Source organism: Petaurus breviceps, unplaced genomic scaffold, assembly GCF_028583685.1.
Source record: "Petaurus breviceps papuanus isolate PSGF00001 unplaced genomic scaffold, PetGlider_PUasm1.0 207, whole genome shotgun sequence".
In the NCBI taxonomy this organism is placed as follows: Eukaryota; Metazoa; Chordata; class Mammalia; order Diprotodontia; family Petauridae; genus Petaurus; species Petaurus breviceps.
This window is the reverse complement of record NW_027185850.1, coordinates 33,110,277-33,133,889: the sequence shown is the minus strand read 5'-3', so window position 1 is coordinate 33,133,889 and position 23,613 is coordinate 33,110,277. Positions and strand designations below refer to the sequence as shown.

At 41.4% G+C, this 23,613-nt stretch overlaps 1 protein-coding gene across 2 annotated transcripts in view; it reads right to left on the bottom strand.

The window, feature by feature from the left end:
- Window positions 1-23,613, bottom strand: part of LOC138165089 (transforming growth factor beta receptor type 3-like) — a 229,333-nt gene that overhangs the window by 152,340 nt on the left and 53,380 nt on the right. Inside the window, exon 1 of one of the 2 annotated variants that reach the window (XM_069093237.1) lies at window positions 4,774-4,895. The exons of the other annotated variant lie outside the window; for it this stretch is intronic. Within the exon in view, the coding sequence (XP_068949338.1) occupies window positions 4,774-4,880 (107 nt within the window). The 5' untranslated portion in view covers window positions 4,881-4,895. Of the gene's footprint in view, window positions 1-4,773; window positions 4,896-23,613 lie in introns of those variants that run through there. 2 annotated transcript variants of the gene reach the window in all.

The following is a 23,613-nucleotide window of genomic DNA, read 5'->3' as shown; positions in this document are numbered from 1 at the left end:
AGACAGACAGACAGACAGACAGACAGACAGACAGACAGACAGACAGATAGATAGATAGATAGATAGATAGATAGATAGATAGATAAAGGGATGATAGATAGAACCAGCATTTCTTAAGCACTTGCTATGTGTCAGGCATGGAACTAAGAATTGAGAATACAAAAAAAAAATAGATAGAAATAGCCCCTGCCTTCATGGAGCTCACATTCTAATGGGGGAAGATGGCACATATAGAGAGTGGGGGAGGACAGGAAAAGGAGGCTTGTGAGGAGGCCAGAGGGCATCCAAGAGTGAGTGAGGGTAAGCTGGGCTGGGGTAGTCCCCAAGGAAGAAGTCACTAAGGAGATGGGGGGGGGGGGAGTGGGTATCAGGTGAGAAGGACAGGAGGTCCTGTTTGAGCGTCCAGAAGGTGTTATTATAGACTTTGGGTGTAATGGGATAAAGAGGAAAGAAAGTCAGAGGCCCTGTGTAGAAATCCTAGCTCCATTACTTATAGCCCATTTAAACTTCGGACAAATCACGTAGACCTCATAACCTCAGCTTCCTCATCTGTTAAAATGAAGGGCTGGTGTAGATGACCTCTAAGGTCCCACTAAAACCATAACCTTGGGATGATGCTGATATTTTAATAACCATATCTTTGTTTAAAAAAAAATGATGAGATTGGACCAGGTGCTGAATGTTATCCCATTAAGAAGCACCATCGCTGACCAAGAGGCTGGCAAATCGGGGAAATGCAGGCCCAGTGCCGGGGAGGAAAAAGCCAGTCCTAAACATGCAGGCCTAGTAACTGGCAAACATGACAGCTGTCCTACCTAGGATTTACAAGGTCCTCGGAGGCAAGAGCATCACCTGAACCACCCATCTGTGTTATAAGGAGTGAGCTGAGCTGCCCAGAAAGACTACAAAGAACAGTACAAAATACCCCTGAACCCAGCTTTCATTTGTCTGTGCACAGCTGAAATTAAACAGGTCTGACACTAGCCAAGGGCAGCCAAGTGGTTCGGTGGACAGAGCACTGGGTCTGGAGTCAGGAAGACCCGAGTTTAAATGCAGCCTCAGACACTCACTACCTGTATGACCCTGGGCAAGTTTAACCCTGTTTAATTCCATTTCCTCATCTATAAAATGAAGGGGTTAGACCATATTCCTCCTAGCTCTAAGCCTATAATTCAGGATCCTAAGAAGTCTGAGTTTCCCTTTCTACGTGACCTTTTCCTCTTTTTGAAGCTCTCAACACTAACAAACCATTTCAAGTCTTCATATTGTCCAACTTCCTGCCTCTATCCAAACAGGGAAAGCACGTGATATTGGAGATGCCACTGTTTCAGTGACAGTGAAGCTGGAGTAAAAAAGCTGGGAGTGGCCAAACTGCTTAATGACCCTTCAGACTGGGGGTGGGGAAGAGGGGGGATGGTAGCTGGGGAATGACTGGGAATATAGACACTTTCAACCTGGATCCAAGATAGGGTAATGTGGAGGGAAAAATAAGAATATAGGACCCATAGTTATTGGAGACCTTCATCAAGGACAGTTGACAATGATGCTGATTAAAGATACTGATAATATAATAAAATCAACAAATTAACATTAAATTTAAAAATTTACCTAATTGTTAATTAAATTAGTTAACAGAACTAACAAAATTAATAAAATTTTAAACTCAAAAACTTGTCTTTATATATAACTGGGAAATAAATGAAATATTATTTTTTAAAAAGGAAAAGATTCAAGAACTTGTCTTAACATGTAATTGGGAAAAAGAAAACATTTTTTTAAAACTCAAGAACTGACAAAATGAAAGAAAAACTGTAAAAAAAAAAAAAAGTTTAGTTATATAAAAGCCATACAGTCATTCAAGTCAAATACCCTTCATGGCACCATAAAACTTACATAAAATTTAAATTAAATATCCACATTATAAAATTAAATAGATTGTTATTAATTAAATGTTATGTTAAAGATTAAAGCTGGACTTGGTTAACTTTCAGTGTGAGATTTTATTAAAGATGGTGCTGGGGACAGAGTCAGAGACCTGGTCCTGGAGTAGGGAGGATTGGACTCCTCTACTTAGACTCTGCTAGTTAATCTGCTCTGAGATCCCTTGTTCAAAGCTCTAAATCTGCAGTGTCTGAACACAAAGGTCAGCCATCCAGATTTATCTCAGTTCGGTTCTGTTGTCAAAGAAACAGCACAGAGAACAGACTGCTACAACCTCACACTGCTTGGTGACACATTTTTTAACATGATAAATCCCCTGATGACAAGGTGCATTGATTCCTCTGCCTTGACTAGAAGGACTATGCTGTCTGCAATGCTAATATCTCTTCAGGCAAAGGGGTGGATTTTTTTTTTCTTACCAAATCATCAAAGAGAAATTTACTAATCTGTTTTACTTATGACAGAAGCAGAGAATCAAAACTGTAAGCTCACTATCAGCACTCTGTTCTTCCTCTTACTGTACCTCCCCACCAGTTATTCTAAGCCCAAGAAAGAAGCCAAGTTCACGGCACAGCCTGGGTTTTTGGTTGGTTGCTGACTCATGGGGATTCTACCGGTACAGGGGACTCCCAGACAAGAAGTCTTCCCCTACCAAGGTTTATCAGCACCTGCTCTGAAACTCAAAGTTGACTATGGGTATGGAGTAGCAGCAACTCTCAACACACACCAATCACCTTAATATTAATAGCAATGGCTAAATTTCCCTAGTTCCTGAAGACCTGTACTTTACACATATTATCTTGTTTGAGCCTCACTATAGCTCCGTGAGATAGGAATATTAAGTGACTTGCCTGCTGGACCCACAGATAACAAGTGCCGTAAGCTGGATTTGCACCTACATCCCCCAAGCACTCGGTCCGGGGAGTACCAGCTCATAGCTCAAGCCTGGAATTCTCCACCTCCTGGAATCTCTAACCCCCTTCGAGGGTTAAAGTCAGGCATCACCTCCTAACACAAAGCCTTTCTTGGCCTTCCAAACAAGTGTTCTTCCTACCCTCGCTCAAGCAATTGCTTTAGATTTGCTTTGTCTGTGTGCCGTATTGACTTCTCTTTCTACGCTGTTTTTCCCTCTACCCCCAATAGAATACACACTCATAGAAGTCAAGGTCTGTTTCCTTTTAGTCTCTGGATCTGCTGTGCCTAGAAGAGTGCCTGGCAAAGACTAGGCATTGGTTAAATGGCATTTGAACTGAACTGAACTGAATTGGAGCCTTAAGTTCTGATGCTTCCCAAGGGGTGTTTTCACAGCTTAACAAACCTGGGCTGTAGCTGGGTTGTTTTTTACCTCCAAGCTAATTTGAAAAACCTCTTCCAACCCACTTCCTCCTTTTCCATGAGCACATTCCATCCTCAGAACCCTTTTTACTTTTTCAAACAGCCTTTATTGAATCTTCTGGTTCTGAAGACCCAGTGAGGATTAATGAATCAGGCCCTCCAGATGTCTTTGGTCCTGGTGAATCGAACTCACGGAAGCATCTCAGTCCAAACAAAGAGGTCACGTCTTCTACACGCCTTGCACTCAGGAATCTAGGCCTTATGGACAGATAGGAACTCTTTTGATGCTTCCTTCTATAAACTATCCATTTTAATGCAGAAAGCCAAGAAGTCAATTTGACAATGTATAATGTGACAAAGTGTCTGAGGGACACAAATTCAATATTTCACTATGTACCACAGAATAGTCCAGACCAACATGTGTAGAACTTCCAGTATGGAAACTCCCTCCACCAATGTTGATCAGTAACTCTTCTGTAACTTACAGTTGTCAGGGTAAAATAGTTAAATTACTTGCCCATGGTCACACAACTGGTATGTGTTAGGGACTGCACATGGCTTCTCCACCATGAAATAACTCACTGAAAATTTGAATTCTGACTTGTTTCATCTTTTTTTTTAATTTATTTTATTTTCAGTTCAGGGAACAAGTATTTCTATAACACAGTACAATAAAAAAGACGATTGCACATAAAATTGCGAATCTACCATACACGTGTTATTCCCTCCAAACATACAACATAGCTATCATGCAAATTTCTCTTTTTTTCCTGTTTTTTCTTACCTCTCTCCCCCCACCCTTGGGATGGCTACTATTAGACATATATGTAGGTATATATGTGTAAAATTATTCTATACATACTTCTATATTTTTGTTTATCAGTTCTTTCTCTTCATCTTTAAGTCTACTTGTGAAATTATATCTTCTAAAGCCAGCAGTTTTATGAAAGGTGAAAGTAAGAGGTTAATTAACTCAATCACATTATATTTATACAAAATAATCTGCTTCTATCACATTACATAAAAGAAACTCTTCCCCATCCCCATGGGAAATTACTGCGAATTTAGTAAAAAAAAAAAAAAAGCCGCAAAAGTTTTTTAATAAGCTTAATCCCAGTAAAGATCCCCCCCCCCCAAAAAAAATGGACTCAATGAGACCTGTTCAATCTAACATCTGCTAAACTCAGGCCCTGGCCAGAGGTACGCAATGCGGTCAAGCAGTGAAAAACAAACATCTCTATCTATAAGACAAAGACACCTTTCAGAACAGATGTGCTGTTCAATGTTTCAAAGCCCAACTTTTTAAAAAAGCTGTCCCTTCACTTACTTCCCAGCAAAGTCATTTCTGTTTTTCTGGCCTTTGTGAGCAAGAAACAACCCCATGTGGGTTACTTTGGAAAGGACTTCCTCATGGTAATTTTCCATTTTGGACCAACTAATTTCTCCCTTTTTCCTCCCAAATGAGATTTGAGAAACATGGCCAGAAGGAACTTATCTTTTCTAGCAGAAACCAACCAGCACACACCCTTCAAAAGAAAGAACCCTAGAACAAAATATGCCCATTTTCTGAATACAAAAAAGGTCCATGTTTCAGGACACATCATAAGGAAAAAACCACAGCCCTACAGGACCCATAACTTAAAAACACCAGTGAATCTGTCATTTTGTTAATTCCTTCCTCTACACCTTTACTCCAATGAGTCCAGTATGGGCTCACACCTTGTATAATAACACGAGATTTCTGCCAAATGATCAGGAAATGAGATGTTCCATACAATCTGAAGCTTACCCTACAAAATGCTGAACTCCTCTGATCTACCTTTGATGACCACCTTTCTCAAAAATGCTACACGAGTCCCCGCTTCCTTAAACAGGACACATGGAACATAATATATCTTCTTGATGACACAGAGTCACTGTGAACATTTATTATTTTCCAGGGGCCTACAGAACTACAAAACATGATGTCTCCAACACCCACCAGCTATGTGATCATTGGCAAGTCTTAAGAAACAACTCTTTACCTCAGTTTTCTCACCAGTTAAATGGGATTTTAAAACCTATAGGATGCACAGTTGCCATAATAACAGTTAACTTTTATACAAGGTCTACCAAAAGTCTTGGGGCAGTTTTAAGCTTTATATTAACATTTTATTAAAGCTTAAAGCAATTAAAGTTTTCAAATGCCCTTTTGGGACACCCTGTAGGGCACTTTAAGGTTATTGAAGGTAATTTACATGCATTATTTCATTTGATCGAATTTCTACAAATTATTCTACAAACCTCAAAGTGTCATAGAAATATCAGCCACTATTACCATAGTTATTAACATTAAACCCTATATTAGAAGATCCTTGAGAACAAGGATGGCTGGCTGACATAATATCTTGTATACAGAAGGTGCTTAATGAATGCCTGTTGAATGACATTGACCATTAAAGAAATCTAAAGTTTTTTATCAAACATGAGTTTTGGGGTTATTTTGGGGAGACGGGAAGGCAAGGCAATTGGGGTTAAGTGACTTGCCCAAGGTCACACAACTAGTAAGCGTGTCAAATGTCTGAGCCCGGATTTAAACTCAGGTTCTCCTGACTCCAGGGCCGGTGCTCTATTCACTATGCCACCCAGTTGTCCCCATACATGAGTTTTTGCAAGAGGAGAATTCAAACTCAACATTCTGGATTAACTCTCGCCTATGAGCAATTCCTACAGATTGTTGATGGGAAAGTGTTTTTATTCCTTCCTAAGCATGAATCCATTTTGAAGGGCGCTATCATGGAGCTGCCACATGAAGTCTCTTGTTCAGGTGGCAGATAAAATGGAGTCATGCCAGGAAGGCTGCTTTCAAGGGCAGATTTCAAGTTGGGAAGTTGATTTCATTTTGAAAAATCACAATCAGTGACTCAATCCCAGAGAATTCCCTCAGACCTCTGAGCCAAACATGTCTCTTTACAAAAGTCTAACATGGAATCCAAGCAATTTTTCTACATTTACACGGTCATCTTCCTCTTGGGACCCCAAGTTGGGTGAGGAAATACTTAACCTTAGAACTGCTAAAATTTCCCTGAATCAAGATAGCTAGGGTTTTCTTTTTTTTTTTTTTAAGTGCTTTTCAGCAGCAAAATGTACTTCCTTTTCCCCAGAGATAGCCCATAAATTGTCGTAGATTTTAACCTTCTTTACCGTAAAAAGGATAGGAAGTCACATGGAAACAATGAATGGAAGTACACTTTTTTAAAAATCCAAACAAGAACAGGAAATATTGGGTAGTTTATGGTAGAAATGCATATTGAAACAAAAGGGAAAAAAATAAACCCTACTTTTCTCAACTGCAGATCCCTCAGTAACACCCCCCAAAAGCACACAAGCACTCCCATGAGATAATCCCATCATAGTTACAAGAAGGGAGGGGGTGGTTTAGCTTTTAAATTTGCACTTCCTAAAATAAGTTCTTAACGAATGCACCCCTGAAAAGAGAGGAACACATGCTTTATTATATTGTTCAAAATGATTCATAGTAGACCTTTGAAAAACTAAAAACAATTAAGTGAGGAAATACTAGAAGATATAAAAAAAAATGATTGCAAGGAACCAAAAAGAGAGCTCTATTTATTTTTATATCCAAAGGCACAGGCATGTCCAAACTGGCAAAGAATATACCTAGGCAGGCAAAAGTAAACATGCACCTGGACTGAAACAGACCAAAGCAAGGTCTCCCCAAATCACCACACTCTCCTTTCCATCTGGGAGAAATCAACATTCAGCTGAACAAAGTCACTACCCCCCAAACTCGGACTGGTGCCCTTGGGGGAAAAAAAGAGGAAAATTCTATTTCCTCAACTCCAAACTCTGTGCAAAAAGGCAGTGTGGTTTAATAGACAGGGAGCCAGCCATGGAGTCCAGAAGACCAAGATTCAAGTCTCACTTGTGACCTACAGGCTATGTGACCATGCTTGGAGTAACTTTCTAAGACTATGAAGCAGAATGGTAGTTGGAGAAGGCCAATTAAGTGAAGAGAATGGACTGGATCAATAGTGTCAAATTCAAATAGAAACCAAGTCACACATGGACTTAGAAAACCACAAATGAACATTATCTATGTCACATTGTATTTTTATTTTGTTAAATATTTCCCAATGGCATTTTAATCTGTTTCTCCCTACACTCCAGGCTTGGGCAGAGTTACATGTCTAAGAGCCTTTCCAACACCATTATTTCATGAAAAGCTGCTCACTTTTACTTATCCCTTCCCCTTAACAATCCTGTAATTAGTGTAGTAGCAGTTATAATGAGGAAGAGGAGGATAACTGATATTTATAAACACCATAAAGTTTGCAAAGCAGTCAGCATACAGTGAATCTCATTTAAAAAGTAGTGCAAGAGTTATTATTCCCCTTATACCCGTGGGGAAACTGAGGGTCATCAGAGCCTTTATGGTTTCTCTGTGATTCACAGCTCCTTACAGGATTGTAGATTTAGAGTGGGAACAGTCATTAGGGATCACTGAGTCCAACTTCTTCATTTTACAGATGAAAGAACTGAGGCCATCCAGCCTAACCTCCTCCTTTTACATACGGGGAAACTGAGGCACAGCACAGGGAAATAATTTGCACAGGGTTACACTGGTAGTAACTAACAGAGCTGAGGTTTGAACCCAGGTACTAGCTCCAGGTGCATCTTTCTTCCCACCATACAATACAGATAGCAGATTTTTCTCTTTATTACTGTCACTCTGATCCAGTAACCCTAGTGAGATAACATCTCTTACAGTACTTAAACTTGTGAAATTGACTGGATCCCCTAAAGCGGGAGGGCATGGCCACACCCAAGCTCCTCTGAACACAGATAGCCTAAGAGCCAGAACAAACAATATCTTAGGGAGAGAGCAAGGGAAAGAGGGCAAGCCGAGAAAAGGGGTCAACAAAGTGCAACAGATTGGTTGCTTAGGAATTAAATAAAAGGCAAAGAAAATAACCTATTGTCAAAGTTCAACTCAAGGTTGAATTCCTATCAGTCAACCACCCAAGGCCAAAGCCCACATCTTGATAATACTTTAAACCTCGGCCTTGTCTATGAGAAAACATTTGACTATGAAGAACAAAATAAGCACTAGTTTTTCCCTGCTGTCCTTTCTTCTCCATCCACCAATTACTAACTGCCCTGCCAAGCCAAGTGAACACGTCAATGCAGAGTAATATGATAATGAGAATACATCTTTTCTACGAGCTGAGCTGAACCAAAGATCGGGGGGAACCTTTTTGTTTTTGTTTCATTCCAACTAAAAATTAAAGGGACAGACAGCAGACAGCCATACAATGGGTTAATACAGCCCTTGGTTTTGGGAACCACTGCACCATGTTGGACATACCTTAATATGATCACATCTAATAAATCATTAGGGCAGCTAGGTGGTGCAGTGGATAGACCACCAGACCAAAAGTCAGGAAGACTCATTTTCCTGAGTTCAAATTTGGCCTCAGACATGTACTAGCTGTATGACCTTAGGCAAGTCACTTAACCTTGTTTGCCTCAGTTTCCTCCTTCATACAATGAGCTGAGAAGGAAATGACAAACCCCTCCAGTGTCTTTGCCAAGAAAACCCCAAATGGGGTCACAAAGAATCGGACATGATTTTAAAATGACAAGAAAAATAAATCATTTTTTCAGAGCAATGGGCCATCCTGATTCCCCCACTGTTCATCTCCTCTCCCCACCCTCCACTTAATTTTTATTTTGGATGCTGTTTTGTATACATGTTGTGCTCACTTATCTGTGTATATATTGATTTCCCCCCCCCCCAGTAGATTGTAAGCTCCTCAAGGGCAGGGACTGCCTTATTCTCATTTACATATTCCCAGCATTGTGCCCATTACACAGGAGTTAAAATAAACGCTTGTTCTCGGGCCTGGGAGTCAGGAGGACCCGAGTTCAGTTCCAGCCTCAGACACTAAACACCCACACGAAAAAACTAGCTGTGTAACCTTGGGCAAGTTACTTAACCCCAATTACCCTCCAAAAAAAAAAAGGCAAAAATAAAATAAAATACAATACAATAAATGCTTGTTTACCTGAAGTCAGTCAGGAAACAGACACCCTGTACTAGGATACAAAAAACAGCAAAAATATCTCTGCCTTCAAGGAGCTCACATTCTAATGGGGAGAAGACTATCCGTAACAAATAACTCTATCTATATAAAAAAAAAAAAAAACCTCTCTATAAAAGACCTATACTCATGAAATGGAAGGTAGAAAACTGAATTTCCATAAAACAAGAATAATCAATGATCATAAATTGCAGGATTAGGGGTGGAAGATGCCTTAGAAATGATCTCATTCAACCCTGTCAAATTACAGGTCAGGAAACTTGGGAACAGAGAAATGAACTGAATTACCCGAAATTAAATTGTGTCATCTGATGGATGAGTGAAATATTAAGAGATCTGTGTTCCCATGTGTGCTTTTATGACCTCCATACCATGAGGGTAGAGCTTGCTTTTAATTATACTGTACATTACAAGCAAAGGATCTGTGATTTTATCAGCAGAAGGAACTCCCATTACTGGAACTCCTTCCACTAAAGCAGAATACAGACACCTAAGATTTAATCAAGATGACTAAGGGAGTTGCTTTAAAGACATTTTGATTACTATTTTATTTTAATTTTCTCAATGAAGAGAGAAGATGGGCTATTTTATCATCGGGCTTTTCTCAACAACTCTAAATGCAATGGGTATTTGAATACCAAAATAGTATACAACACAGGGATCCAACTGACATTATTCCAAAGTATTTTATAAGCCCAATACACCCAAGTCCTGCTCTGATGCCTCATGACTCGGGGGTGACCCTGGGTTTTCAAAGGCTTTACAAGCAGGGCACAAGCCGTGGCAGATCTTCCCAAGCTGGAAAGGTTTCAGGAATGGGCCTGGCAAGAAACTGAGCTTCTGCATTCCAAGGACCAGCCCAGCCAAATTCAGCAAAACTCTTCACCAGATCAACTGCAAGGTGACAAATTTCTCAGCTATATCAACTCTCAAAGATTTTCCATCAAGTTATAGGACTAGGACTTTTGTCTTACCGCTGGACTTTGATGACTCAGGAAGAGAGATCAAGGCTGACAACTTTGTGCAGCTCTGCCTCACTGAAATCTAATTTATGAAGGAGTCAAGACATTACCCCAGATGTCCTTGGTCCTCTTAGAAAACGAAGAATGAACAGCAACACAGGATGGGGACACCTACACCGATGAAACCATCCGTCTTCAAAAAGTTTTACAGGAAGTATAAGATGGCAATGGTGGCAATAAAAATAAAAGCAACATTTGTTCACATTATCTCATTTCATCCCTTCAACAACCCTAGGAGGGAGGTGCTGTCATCATTCCATCTTACAGATGAGAAAACTGAGGTGGAAAGGACTCAATGATTTACCCAGAGTCACAAAGCTAGTAAGTGTCTAAGGCAAGATTTGAACTCAGCTCTTCCTGACTCTGATGTGCAATGCTCCAGGCACTGCACCCCCTAGACTGAAATCAGTGGAAACTAGGGCCCATATTTCACCTTTGACACTTGCTGGGACTTAACCTCTGAGCCTCAGTTTCCTCACCTGCAAAAAAGGGATAAGAGACTCAAATTCATAGGATTGTTATAAAGACCAAATGTGGTAATAACTACTTTGTATTTATCCTCTTTATAGTTATTAATTATATATTTAAATGTGTTCTCGGTGTCTCCCCGTTAGAATGTGAACTTCCTGTGAGTAGGGAGATCCTTTCATTCTTGGTACTTACATCCTTGGCACCTGACACAGGGTCTGGCAATAGCAAGTCTTTAATTAATTTCTATTGATTGATTAGTTGACAGACAAGGCAAAGTCATGCATTGGCTGCTATTTGTAAGATTTATAAGCTCTGTGAGGTCTAACATCCACCAGGCTTCGGCATCCATCCTCAAGACTGTCTGACAATTATGATCATAGCTGACCCACAGATGTCTGCGAATGACTTTACAAACATGCTTCAGGCAAGCCTTTCCTTCCTGGTCCTCCTTAATGCCAGAAGAGCCTTCGTCTGAAATACTCCCCAATTTATCCCACAGCTATCTCCCATGTACATAGCTATTTGAAGGTTGTCTCCTCCATTAGACTGTAAGCCCCTTGAGGACAGAGATCAGGTTTTTCGACTTTCTTTGTCTCTCATGGGCTGGCTGCTGTTTCAAATTCTTTATTCTTAGTTCTTAAAAAGACATCAATCCATGGCTGTTCACTTGACTTAGCATTACTTTGTTTTCACCGTAACAACAGCTCTGTGAGGCAGGCACTACATGAAGGTACTGTCCCCATTTTACAGAGGAGGAAACCAAGGCTCAGCAAACCTAAGACTTGGTCACAAAGGGCAAAAATATCTAAGGTAGGATTTGTACCCACCTGAGCCTTCTGGATTTCAACCCCAGCACACTCTCTCTCTCACTCTCTCTCTCTCTCTCTCTCTCTCTCTCTCTGCCAAGTCTGGATCTAGAAACTGGTCCCTTGCTTTCTCCTCCAGGAAGCTCCCCTCCCCCCAATCGTTCATTTCTCTGCTTCTCCTATAAATTTTTAACTCCAGCACCTCAGCCTCTGACTTCCTTAACAAAGGCGGGCAGTATGCAGGACATCTGAGCTGCAGGCATGCATGAAGGGGCAGGGTGGTTAGCATGAAGTTGTATGTTAATGAGTACATATCTCCAGGCAGCTGACAAAATTTCAACAAACAAATCATCCTAAAGAACTTAGGCTTGTATTTGAAAACTTCCATGATGGGGTTTAAAACTGGCACACCATAAATGAGATTCCTCATGAGCCCCAACCCCACACCCCCACCTCAAAATAAGGTCAGAAGCAACAGCACATCAAGACCTTCACTTACACAAAGGCTCAGACAAATAGGAATTACAAAAATGGCTCTTTTCCAGCATTTCCTTTTCCAATTCTCCCCTAGGTTGGCTGGAAAGGATCTAAACGGTACACAAGTTACTATAGTAATATGCTTACTCCTGCTGTTAGCCATCGTAAGCAGGTCCCTGTGGACACCATCTCTAAACTACCGGTGGACAGCCAGCGTTGGCCCTGTGCAGTCCAGCAAGGGCGTGCATGTTTGGAAGGTCAAAGGCAAACCCTGATTATTTCCAATAGAAAGCCAATGTTCTTTGGAAGAGGACCCAAACAAAGCTCAGCCTTGACTTGGGACATGTAAGCATTAGGAAAACAAGCTGAGTTTGGAGCAAACTTCCCTTATCAATCAGGGTATTGTGGAGCCTATAACACCATACAACATATTAGTATTAAACTGAGGGTTTACAAAAGCACTTTTATATATATTACATTAATTGATCCTTACAATGAGTTAAATGTTACAGATAATCATGATCCCAATGTTTGTTTCAGAGGAAGAAACTGAGGTCGACAGAGATTAAGTGACTTATCTAGGGTCACTCAGCAGTTAAGGATAGATTTGAATTCAGATCTTTTTAGACTAGGTCCAGGACTCTAAGGCGCAGCTAGGTGGTACAGAGGATAGATAGAGTACCAGACCTGGAGACAAGAAGTGTCATCTTCCTGAGTTCAAATCTGGCCTCAGGTATTCATTTGCTCTGTGACCTTGGGCAAGTCACTTAACCCTGTTTGTCTCAGTTTCCTCATCTATAAAATGAGAGGGCCAGAAGAAGAGATGGTCTATAAGAGCCCACCTATCTCTAAATCTTTGAGCCTATGGCAACAACTCATAGAGCAGAAATACCAAGAGAAGCCTCTTTTAGGAGTAAGGAAACTTAACTATAAACTATATGTCCACATTTAAGTAGGGGGAAAATAGAAATGTGAATTCTTTGACCAACCAAGAAAACAGTCCAGAGCAAATCACTCCCTAACTTAAACATAAGCTCAAGTTTTATTGGAAGCATCATCACAATCTTGGCTACCACGTTTAATTTTTTTTTTAATTTTTAATCCTTAAAAAGACTTCAAATCGGATCATATTCTTTTTCTCATCTAAAATCTGTGCATGTAAGTGGGGGGCAAAGAAGGGGAGGGAAAGGGATGCTGAGTGAGCATTTATGAGTGAACACTTATAATAGCACCAAAAAAATGCTGAGCTGAAAAACAAAGACAGGCTGACTGTGCATGGACCACATCATTTTCTTGTCTCCCTCCAGAAGACTGCGGCCTGATGCAGGAATTTAGCAGCCCCACTTGGCCAATCACTGGCCTGGTGTTTTCAGCTTTTACCATTTTATACTCCACACACATGAGCATGATGAAATGCTTACACTCCCTGCAGACTGTAAGGACCGTTAACACCGTTACTCTGCCTATATATCCTACACCTTTGGGAGAGGATACAGGAAGACTGGGCAATGCAATGAGAAGTCACATTCATGGATATAATTACAAGCAAAGACACAAGTGGGATACCCTTTGTGTTCTAGGGGTATGTAGGGGAAAACATGAGAGAAAAAAGTTAATAAAGGGAAAATTCTTTCAATTCCTGGCTTGTTGAATCCATATCATGGTGGTTGGAAAGCTGAAGCTGGGAGTCATGAAAACCTGGCTTCAAATCCCGCCAGATGACACCTCCTGGCTGGGAGCATGCCTTCATCCTCACCAGGCTTTGTTTAGACTTGCTTACCTTTCCGAAATGAGTTTTAAGGTTGGTTGATTTTTAATTTGCTCATTTTATGAGGACTAATTCCACTCCTTGTCTGAATGCACGGGCCAGACTGACCACCAAAGAGAACAAATTTCTTTTTTCCAAACTGCTGGGCCAGATAATTTGCCTCTCTGTAGCAAAAATAAGCTGTATGCATGCAGGCCCTTTAATATTTGCAAAGTAGGGGAGGCTAAGTGGCTCAGTGAATAGAGCAGCAGCCCTGGAGTCAGGAGGACCTGAGCTCAAATCCGGCCTCAGACACTTAAAAGAAAAACTAGCCGTGGGACCTTGGGCAAGTCACTTAACCCCAATTGCCCTCCAAAAAGCAAATATATTTGCAAAGTATTGTATATAACAATCCAGTGAAGTAGGCATTATTATTATAATCCCCATTTTACAGATGAGGAAAGAGAGGCTCACTTCCTGAGTGAGGATAAGCAGCCCACATGTAGCAATAGTCAAAGGCTAGTTTTAAAGTCAGGCCTTTCTTATTCCATCTACCCAAATATGGATGAAACAAGCCAGGAACCCAAAAGAATTTCTCCTTTCCTAACTTTCCTCTCTCTTTCCCCTTGGTGTCAGGGAACACCCCTAGAATGCAAAGTGTCATGGACCAGGCTAGCCCAGCAAAGACTGCTAAGGAGGACAGACTTTATTCTGCATCCAGGGATCTCTCTTTACAAACTCAAGGCTCTCAAGGAGTCTCACCTACTCACTCTCTACCCAAACTAAGACCCCAGCTCTGCCACATGCTGCCCCTTGTGGACTTCATGGGCTAAAAATAACCCTTTGACCTATAAGGAAATTAAAAGCTCAGAGGAAACTGGGACAATTCACCCCCACTTAAGGCTGTGCCCAGAAACTTGCACTCTTGGTGGAGAGTACATGGCGGCCAAACATAAAGCTCTTCCGGGAGGTGATTTATTTCCCTTGATGGGGCAGTAAATCCACTGGTGACAAAGACAGGACGTGGTTGTCAGCACACAAGCGCCTCTGTCTTGGGTCCTCCAACAAACTCACTGATTACACTCCGAGGTAGGAGGCCAAGGTTGCAGACTTGACTTCTCTCCTTCTGGGAAGAGTGGATGAAGAATTCTTTTCTCATAGGACAATTTCTATATCTTGTTATTGTTTGTCCTTCCTTGAAGAGGGCCATGACTCAATGGAGGTGATGCCATGATACTCAAGCGATACCTTAAAAACATTTAATCTTCTTCCTCTTCTTTGAAGAGGTGGGTGTCTATGGGTGTGGAGCATTGCACTACTGTCAGGCTTTTTGAATATTATATGTGACATTTTAACATCATATTTGTAAAATGATATAACCTGTGGAAAACATTTGACTTAAAGCCCTATATAAATTCTATGTAGCATTATGTTGATTCATTTCTTTTTTAGTCTTGGTTACAGGGAAGGAAGTCAGAGGGAGCTATTAGAAAGTGAGAGCGACGTAAACACAAACAATAAAAATTATCTTTTAAAAAGTTTAAGCTGGCCAAGCATAGGAAGCCATGTGTGTAATCCTGCTACTGGAATGGGTGAGACTGGTGGATCTCTTGAGCTCAGGAGTTCTGAGCTGTAACAGGGTTGGGTCTATTCAATTGGTGTCTAAACTAAATCCAACACCAAGATGATGAGCAGCTCACCCTTCTGGTGCAGGGAGAGGGGAGAGGACCAGGCTGCCTAAGAAGATGCAAACCAGCCCAGGTCAGAAAACAAAATGGATCAAATCTCCTGTGCTAATTTAGCAGTGGGATTGGGTGCTTAAATGGCTTGGACAAGATAAGAAGAGCCTCAAAAAAATAATTAAGGTTCATAACTGAGGGCCATGATGTTCTTCTTGTTTTGTTTCGATAGACAGATAGATAGATAGAGAGAGAGAGAGAGATGATAGATAGATGGATGGATGGATGGATGGATGGATGGATGGATGGATAGGTGGATAGGTGGATAGATGGATAGATAGATAGATAGATAGATAGATAGATAGATAGATAGATAGATAGATAGGGAGGGAGGGAGGGGGGAGAGAGAGAGAGACTATGTTTCAATCTTACTGGGTTTCCTTTGTAATTTTAGGCATTTTATTTTATGTACTTAAAAATGTGATTCTGAGAAGGGCTCCAAAGACTTTGCCAGACTGCCCATGGGGTCTCTGGAATGCTGCCTTTGCTTTTTCGAACAAATGAGTATTTTAGAGGGTCAGTGTTCAGAAGTTGCTGTAATTACTCCATTATTCAAAGCACCCCTTCCCATCCTTGGGCTGTGTCTACTTTACTTCAAGTCAAGCCTGAGAACACTAGAACAAATGAAAGGAAACCCCAGTTTATTCCCTCCTCCTTGCTATGAGTAAAGGTTTGCAGGAGAAAAGTAAGCTGAGGGTCTGAATCAGAGCCTGACCTTAGTGGAGAGACTGAAAGATGGCCGATCTGTGGGTTGTTGTCATTCTAAGATTATTACCAACAGATAGACAATGAAACAGACAGGGCCTTCTACCAACTACCAGTCAATCAACTTGACTTCTGCTTGGATTGTGACTCTTTAAATTAATCTCACTTTTACATGTCAGCCCTAGCAGGGGGCTGGCCTAGTAGGGAATAAAAGAAATCCCCCCACAACCCCCAACACTCATGTTCTTCAGCAGAGCTACACTTCTCCCTCAAACCTTTTCAGATCTACTGACAGCTGGAGAAAGGAATCGATGAGTCTGAACTCTTCCTTTCCTATACAAACTCAGGGGAGGTGCTAAGTCGAGGGCCAAAAGATTTGGGGACCATGGATAAACCAAAGTCCTGAATTTTCTTTTTTTTAAATTTATTTTCTTTTTAACTTATGGAATAAAACAAGCATTTCCATAAGTATAACTAAAAAAAGATGATTCATCAACCACCTAATAATTAATTTAACAAACATTTACTGAGTGCTTTCTTTGAACAGGTAACCATAATACAATCATATTGACTTGAACTAATACAAAATATGTCATTGATAATGATAATTAACACATTTATTGAGGATTTCCTATGTGTCAGGCACTTTTTAGGTGCTGGGATACAAAAGTGAGACAATCTCTGCCCTCACATCCTACTAAGAAAAGACAGCAGAAGGAGACACATAGTGAATGTGTAGTACAAGGCTTGGGGTCAAACAGACCTGGATTCAAATCCTACCCTGGCAAATCTACTAAGGCAAGGCTTCTTAACCTTGGGTTCATGAACTAATATTTTTATGACAGTATTTGAATATAATTGGTTCCTTTTGTAAAGGTTCACTTCTTCATTCCTCTTCAGACTCCACATCTGACTCTCAAGACCTCTTTCTCCACCATGCCACTGAGTCTTCCTTCCCTTCATTCCATCCCTGTAGCTCTCTCATACCCTGGAAGACCACATCCCCCCTGGAAGTTCCTTACTCTAACTGGTCAGTTCCTCCCAAAACCTACCTTTTAAGTAACGAACTTGGATTGACCACATTCACTCCATTCCTTCCAGGCTCTGCCCCTGACTTCTTTCTCTACCATGCCCCTCACCTCCACCCCAGCTATCCCACTTCCTTTTATGTTCATCTTCACTCATTAAAATCTTAGTTCCTTGTGAGCAACTCAAGACCCTTTTACTAATATTCCCAATGATTATTACAGTGTCTAGCACACAGCAGGCATTTAATAACTGCTTATGGACTGGTGAGTCCTTTTTATTTCATGCAATTAAAAACATTATTCTGAGAAGGGTTTCACAAGTTTCACCACACTACCAAAGGAGTCCATGATGGAGAAGACAAAAAAAAGAGGTTAAGAATCTCTGAACTAATAAGGTTAGAATCTGCAGGTGGTGAAAGGAGTTCACATGTTAGGAGTTCCCCACCCTGTCAGAATAACAGACCCTCCTTGTGTTCCCATAATTATGAAAGAAGATAGCTGATTCTGTCCTTGACAGAAGAAAAAATGAAGATGGATGGATGGATGGATGGATGGATGGATGGATGGATGGATGGATGGATGGGTGGGTGGGTGGGTGGATGGATGGATGGATGGATGGATGGGTGGGTGGGTAGATGGGTGGATGGAGGGATAAATCCCTTGTTGGAGTTATTCTCCAGTCATTTCAGTCATGTCCAACCCTTCGTGACCCCATTTAGGGTTTTCCTAGCAAAGATACTGGAGTGGTTTCCCATTTCCTTCTCCAGCTCATTTTACATATGAGGAAACTGAGGTAAACCAGGTTAAATTACTTGCCCAGGGTCACACAGTTAGTAAGTATCTGAGGCCGAATTTGAACTCATGAAGGTGAATCTTCCTAACTCCAGGCCCCATACTCTATCCAGTGTGCCAACTAGCTGCCCTGGGTGAATCCCAAGCCCTCTTAATTCTAGTGCCATCTGTATTCTAATTATTTTGTATTTATCCTGTATATAGCTTGTTTATTCACATGTGTTTGCTTGTTTTCTCCCCTATTAGACTGTGAGCTCCTGGAGGGCAAGGACTGCCTTTTCCCTCTTTTTTTTATCCTCAGTGCTTACTGGCATACAGTAGTCGATTAATAAATGTTTATTAACTGATTGACTCCCCCATTAAATTGTAAACTCCTTGAAGGCAGGGATTGCCTTTTGCCTCTCTTGTATCCCCAATGCCTGGCGTGTAGTAGGTGCTTGATAAATGTTTATTGATTGATTCCAGAGACTTATTAAGTTTCCTCTTTATCCTATCCTCTGTTATGATTATAGTACAACAGTGTTGAACCATCTGGGCAGTTGAGTTCTCCAGACCTGAGGTTATTACTCATTCCATGTTTACTGAACGAATAAACTTCCTTAATCTCTCTGATCTCCAACAAGATAGAGTACAGATTGGTTGTGGCCAGTTCGGACAAGCATTTCTACTAACTTGTTAACTTCATATGTCCTTTGTTCACCAACACCAAGAGCCAACATCTAACCACAAAGTCTGTCCGGAGTACTCTGACCAGTGAAGCCTTTTTGTTGAATGATCTCATCTGTTCCAATATGCACATGGATTCAGATTCACCCAGAAATATATTTTGCAAAGCCTGACCACAATCAACAAACACCAATCACAATTAAGATACTGTTTAACCACCCCACCCCCATCACCAAAACAAAATGGGGAGGTCATTCTTCCGGGCGGATTCCCATTGGAAAGTGACACCCTTTCTTTTTTGGCCACCAACCCTCATTACCTGTGGTAAATATCAAACTAACCCATCTATAGTCTATTCATGCCCATGCTTAGGTCCCAAACATAACAACTCTACCTCTCCAATATTTCCCATTTCATTTTACCACAGAAAAGTAGTGTGCCAAGCAGCAAATTCACATAAAACCTGGTACCTCAGCCAAGAAGGGAAGGAAACATCCAATACGGGGCCGAGTGTATTGACTAATAGGAGAGAAATAAGCAGGACTCACAGGATGCTTGTGCTTCCAACTGAGCTGACTTGTTCCAGTTAAAGGAAAATTACTACTTATTGGGGTCAGTTTGTCAATAGGGGACATTATTACGTACGATCAGAACATGAGTCCAGGAGACCGGATGATGAAACACCTCCTTCCTCTTGATAGAAAGGTAGGGGCTACAGGTGCAGAGGGTTATGCATGTTCTAAGATTTCCAATGATTTCTTAATTGTTTTTATTATGAGAGGATTAGATAGGGGAGGAGTGAATACACACACACACAGAGATATATATACGGAAATGATTGTGATATAAAAAAAGGAATCAACAACAAAAAAATCTGAAATCATAAACACATAAATTAAAATTTCAGAGAAAGCCTAATTATAAAGATGATAAAGAATGGCCTTCTCCAGATGGACTACACTGATCTTAAGTACATATCTGAAGAAAGAGAAGCGCGTCACCTTTATGAAAGGTAGCAGTTGTTCAATCCCTAAAGCAGATCATTGAATATGGAGATGGAGAAACCAACCCAGAGTAGAGGGTCACCTGAATTCTCCTTCAAAAGAATTCTGGTTTTGAACTATATTCACAATATCATATATTCACTCTCTTCCTGCTGCTAAGGTGGGGCACTGAGACCTGGGAAAGACCTTAGTTTAAAAAGGCCAAGGTCTCCCACTGCATCTGGGACCATCACCAGTCCTCTTGACCTATGCCTTGCCACTGGACTCCAGTGACTCTGGAGGATAGAATGAGGCGGATGACCTGGCACAACTTTGCCTCACTTGCAAGGCAAGATATCACCCTCCTGATGCGATTGATCCTCTCCAAAAATGAAGGACAAACAGCGCCAAAAAGGGTGGGACAGGGACTTTACCATAGGGTACTCCAGGTATTTGTACACCTTCAGCAAACAGAAACAACCAAGCTTAACATTTAATGAGTAACAATAATTAGCAAAAATAGGAAGCTAAGGGATGTCACTGGACCATACAAGTGTCCTGGGGTCTCTGTTTCCTCCACCGTGGACCTTATTTCTCAAGGCCCAAATTCTCCTGCATTACAGGCAATAGTAGCTATGGGGTCAGGACCCTTCTCTGGAAACCCCATATCTCTGCCAGTGTGAGTGAAGGCTAGAATGAGTAAATTGGCTAAAGATCAAGAGTGAGGGTCTACATCACACTCTGGACTATATGACATACTATTTCTAGATCACAGTAAGGTTGACAAGAATGTTTTCTTCCCAATGACCCTTATAGTAATGCCCCAAACTGGACCTCAGAGCATTAGCCAGGCTTGGTAGGAAACACTGTTTCTCTATAATTCCTCAACTGGCCACTACACCAATGAGGTTCAAGGGTAGATTCAGAAAAAGGTTTCCAAGAACGTTCCATTGTATTTACTCTTCCCTGTGATTCTGGCTCTATGGGGATGGATGGGAATCTGCCCTGCCGTGACTACATGTGCTAAAGGAGGATGTACTTGGACAATTAGGATATGCTGAACTTACAAACAGGGCAAGATACTTCCCTCCCTACAACTGTTTGATTTTCCTTTGTTTTGGTTTATCCCTGGCAATCTGGCAAGTGGTCCATTTCCAGAGGGAGCTCTGTCCATGGTGATGACACTCAAGGGCTTTATGTCTCCTTTCATTATCATAAACAGAACCCAGTTGCCACAGTGATGGGTCCAGGAAGCAGCTGCTCATATGATGTCGTCAAGAGGCAGCCTCTGATCTACAGATTCTTCTGCCTGGGATGCCCTTTCCCAGTGATGCCAAAGTCAAGAAAGACATGGAGTTTGACTACTTTGGCATCTGCTTCTTCACACAAAGATCAAATTCCTTGACTGACTACCAATGAAGGAGATGCCAGCTTGGCCATGTCCTCTGAGAAGAGAGATAGATGCTAGCTCAGTTCCTTAATACTTTGCAGACAGAAGTATGAGTGATAGGGTAAGGATGGGAGGTCTATAGGAAACTCATTGGGAGAAATGGGATGCTACAGTATAAAGGCATTGGTTTTAGAATTTGAGAATCTGGGTTCAAATCTCATTTCTCCAAATAACACCTATGTGACCAAGGGAAAATTGTTTCAGCATTCTGGGTATGGGTTTCCATATCTATAAAAGGAATGTTTTGGACTGACTGACTTCAGAAGTCCTTGCCAGCTCTAAAACTAAAATCCTCTGAATTTCTCTCTTAAGGATTCCATAACCAAATGAACTGTTCCCCAACACAATCACAAGTGGCGATTGCAGACTCCCTGTTGTCATTGTTCAGTCATGTCTGACTTTTTTTTTTGCTTACTGAGTTCTATCAATTATGCAAAAGTTACCAAAGTTTTGCTTCTTCAAGGAAAACTGCTTCATCTCTTTAATATTCAGTTTTCACTCCCTATGGCCCTCCCTCCCTCTAATTAGGCTGCAGCTGCAACCCAAACCCAAAATAAAGTGCTCAGATATATATCAGTTTCTGTGCTGTTTTGAAATCTCTATTTTCTGTCCCCTTCCATCCTCAATCTACTTAGCAATGATTTCATTAAGGTTCAGAAATGACATAGCTTATAACTCATGGGGAAAGAGATAAGGAAATGAACTGTCCACTGTAATGGGAATGCAAATTTGGAAGATCTTCCCTGCCCCTAGGCTAAAGTGCACCTGAAGCCTGGGGAGGGAGGCTTGTTTTTCAGTAGATACTTTTTGATTGGCCAGTGGGTCAATAAGGTTGTTACATTCTCTGAGCCAGGAGAAGGCTATATAAGCCCTGATGTGAGGCTTTGTTTTGGGGGCTCACTTTGAGAAGTGTTCTGTGATTTGATCTGTATTCTGGGAAGCCGTTGTCCAGGCCGCCCCCCCCCCCCTTTGAAAAACCCAGATGTTGATTGGGTATGGATGTAATGGCTGGACAGTTTGGAAAGCTGTCTACTTGATCTGTTTCTGCCTTGATAATTCTGCCTGTATACTTTGAAGTTCGGGGTGCTGACCTTTTTCCCCTGAACAAGGTAAACGATATATGGTCTGACTGATTAAAGTAAGCTTGTTAACCCATTTTGAGTTGCTTTCCTTTAACAAAGCAGATCCAAGAACCTGTATTGGCAGACACCCTGGAGACACTGGGGTGCTTGCCGCTACATCCACTTCCTCCTAACAAGTTAGGGACACAGAGGCTGAATCAAATCCCAAATGTTCCAGGAGGCTCCTCTCAGACTCTGGGAGGCAGGACTCGGGTTCAGGCAGGAACTTGAGTTCTGATTTGGTGAGGAGCCCATGTTGGCATCCATCATGAGAGGGGTTGTCTTGGAACAGGTTTGGCCTTCACTACATTTGGGACCTTTGTTCTCCAAGACATTGGTCAGTGAGAGCACTCAGCAGGAAAGGCTTCCTCTACTTCAGATTCTGACATGGACCTGGTGTCCATAGGGGGTGTCATCAGGACATCAGAAGGCTCGTGCATGTCGTGCTTGAGACTTCCCCAGGTCTGAGCCCTGTCAGACTTGGCTACCTGCCCTCTGCTGAAGTCTCTAGAGGAAAAACTAGTGGCAAGAAGGAAGGATAAAGCAAAGAAGGGGTCATCCCATAGCAGCACACTGGAGTATCAGAGAGACTCGGGTCTGGAGGCAACAGGGCTGGATCTAAAAGCCCTTTTTTCAAAGCTGGAACATGTGCCTTCCAAGCATCATCCACTGGCTGACCCAACATCAGTGCTGGCTTGCTATCTTCCACAGGAAAAGAAACGCTCAGTTAAGTACTTTGACTTTGCTTCAGGAATATATACAATATAGAAGTCTTCAATACTGTGAGGATTCCAGTGCCAATTCTGGAGTGCCAAGGGAAATTTAAACTGGAAAGAAAAGGGAGGCTCACAGTTCCCAGGAATAAATGTCTCCTTTATCTTCTATGAATCATCTAGACTGCTCCAGGTGTAGAGGAAGGTGGGTAAGTTTTATTGCAATATCAACAAAAGCAAGCTTAAAACACTTTTAGTTGGACAAAGGTGCCTTCCGAAGCCACTGCATTTCAAAGTTTACCTTTGTGATCTTAAAACAAACAGCCCAAGGATGCAGAACTGAAAGGCCTCAGGTGACCTCTTGTTTGCACAAAGTGTTTTCTCTGTATATTGAACATGCAAATCTTTCACAATCAATCACCTCTCCAATTACATCATCCTTCCTATTAAAATTCATCAAGCAATGAAAAAAAAGACAAGTAAAGAAAGGAAAAGTCCCTTACAGTCTAGGTA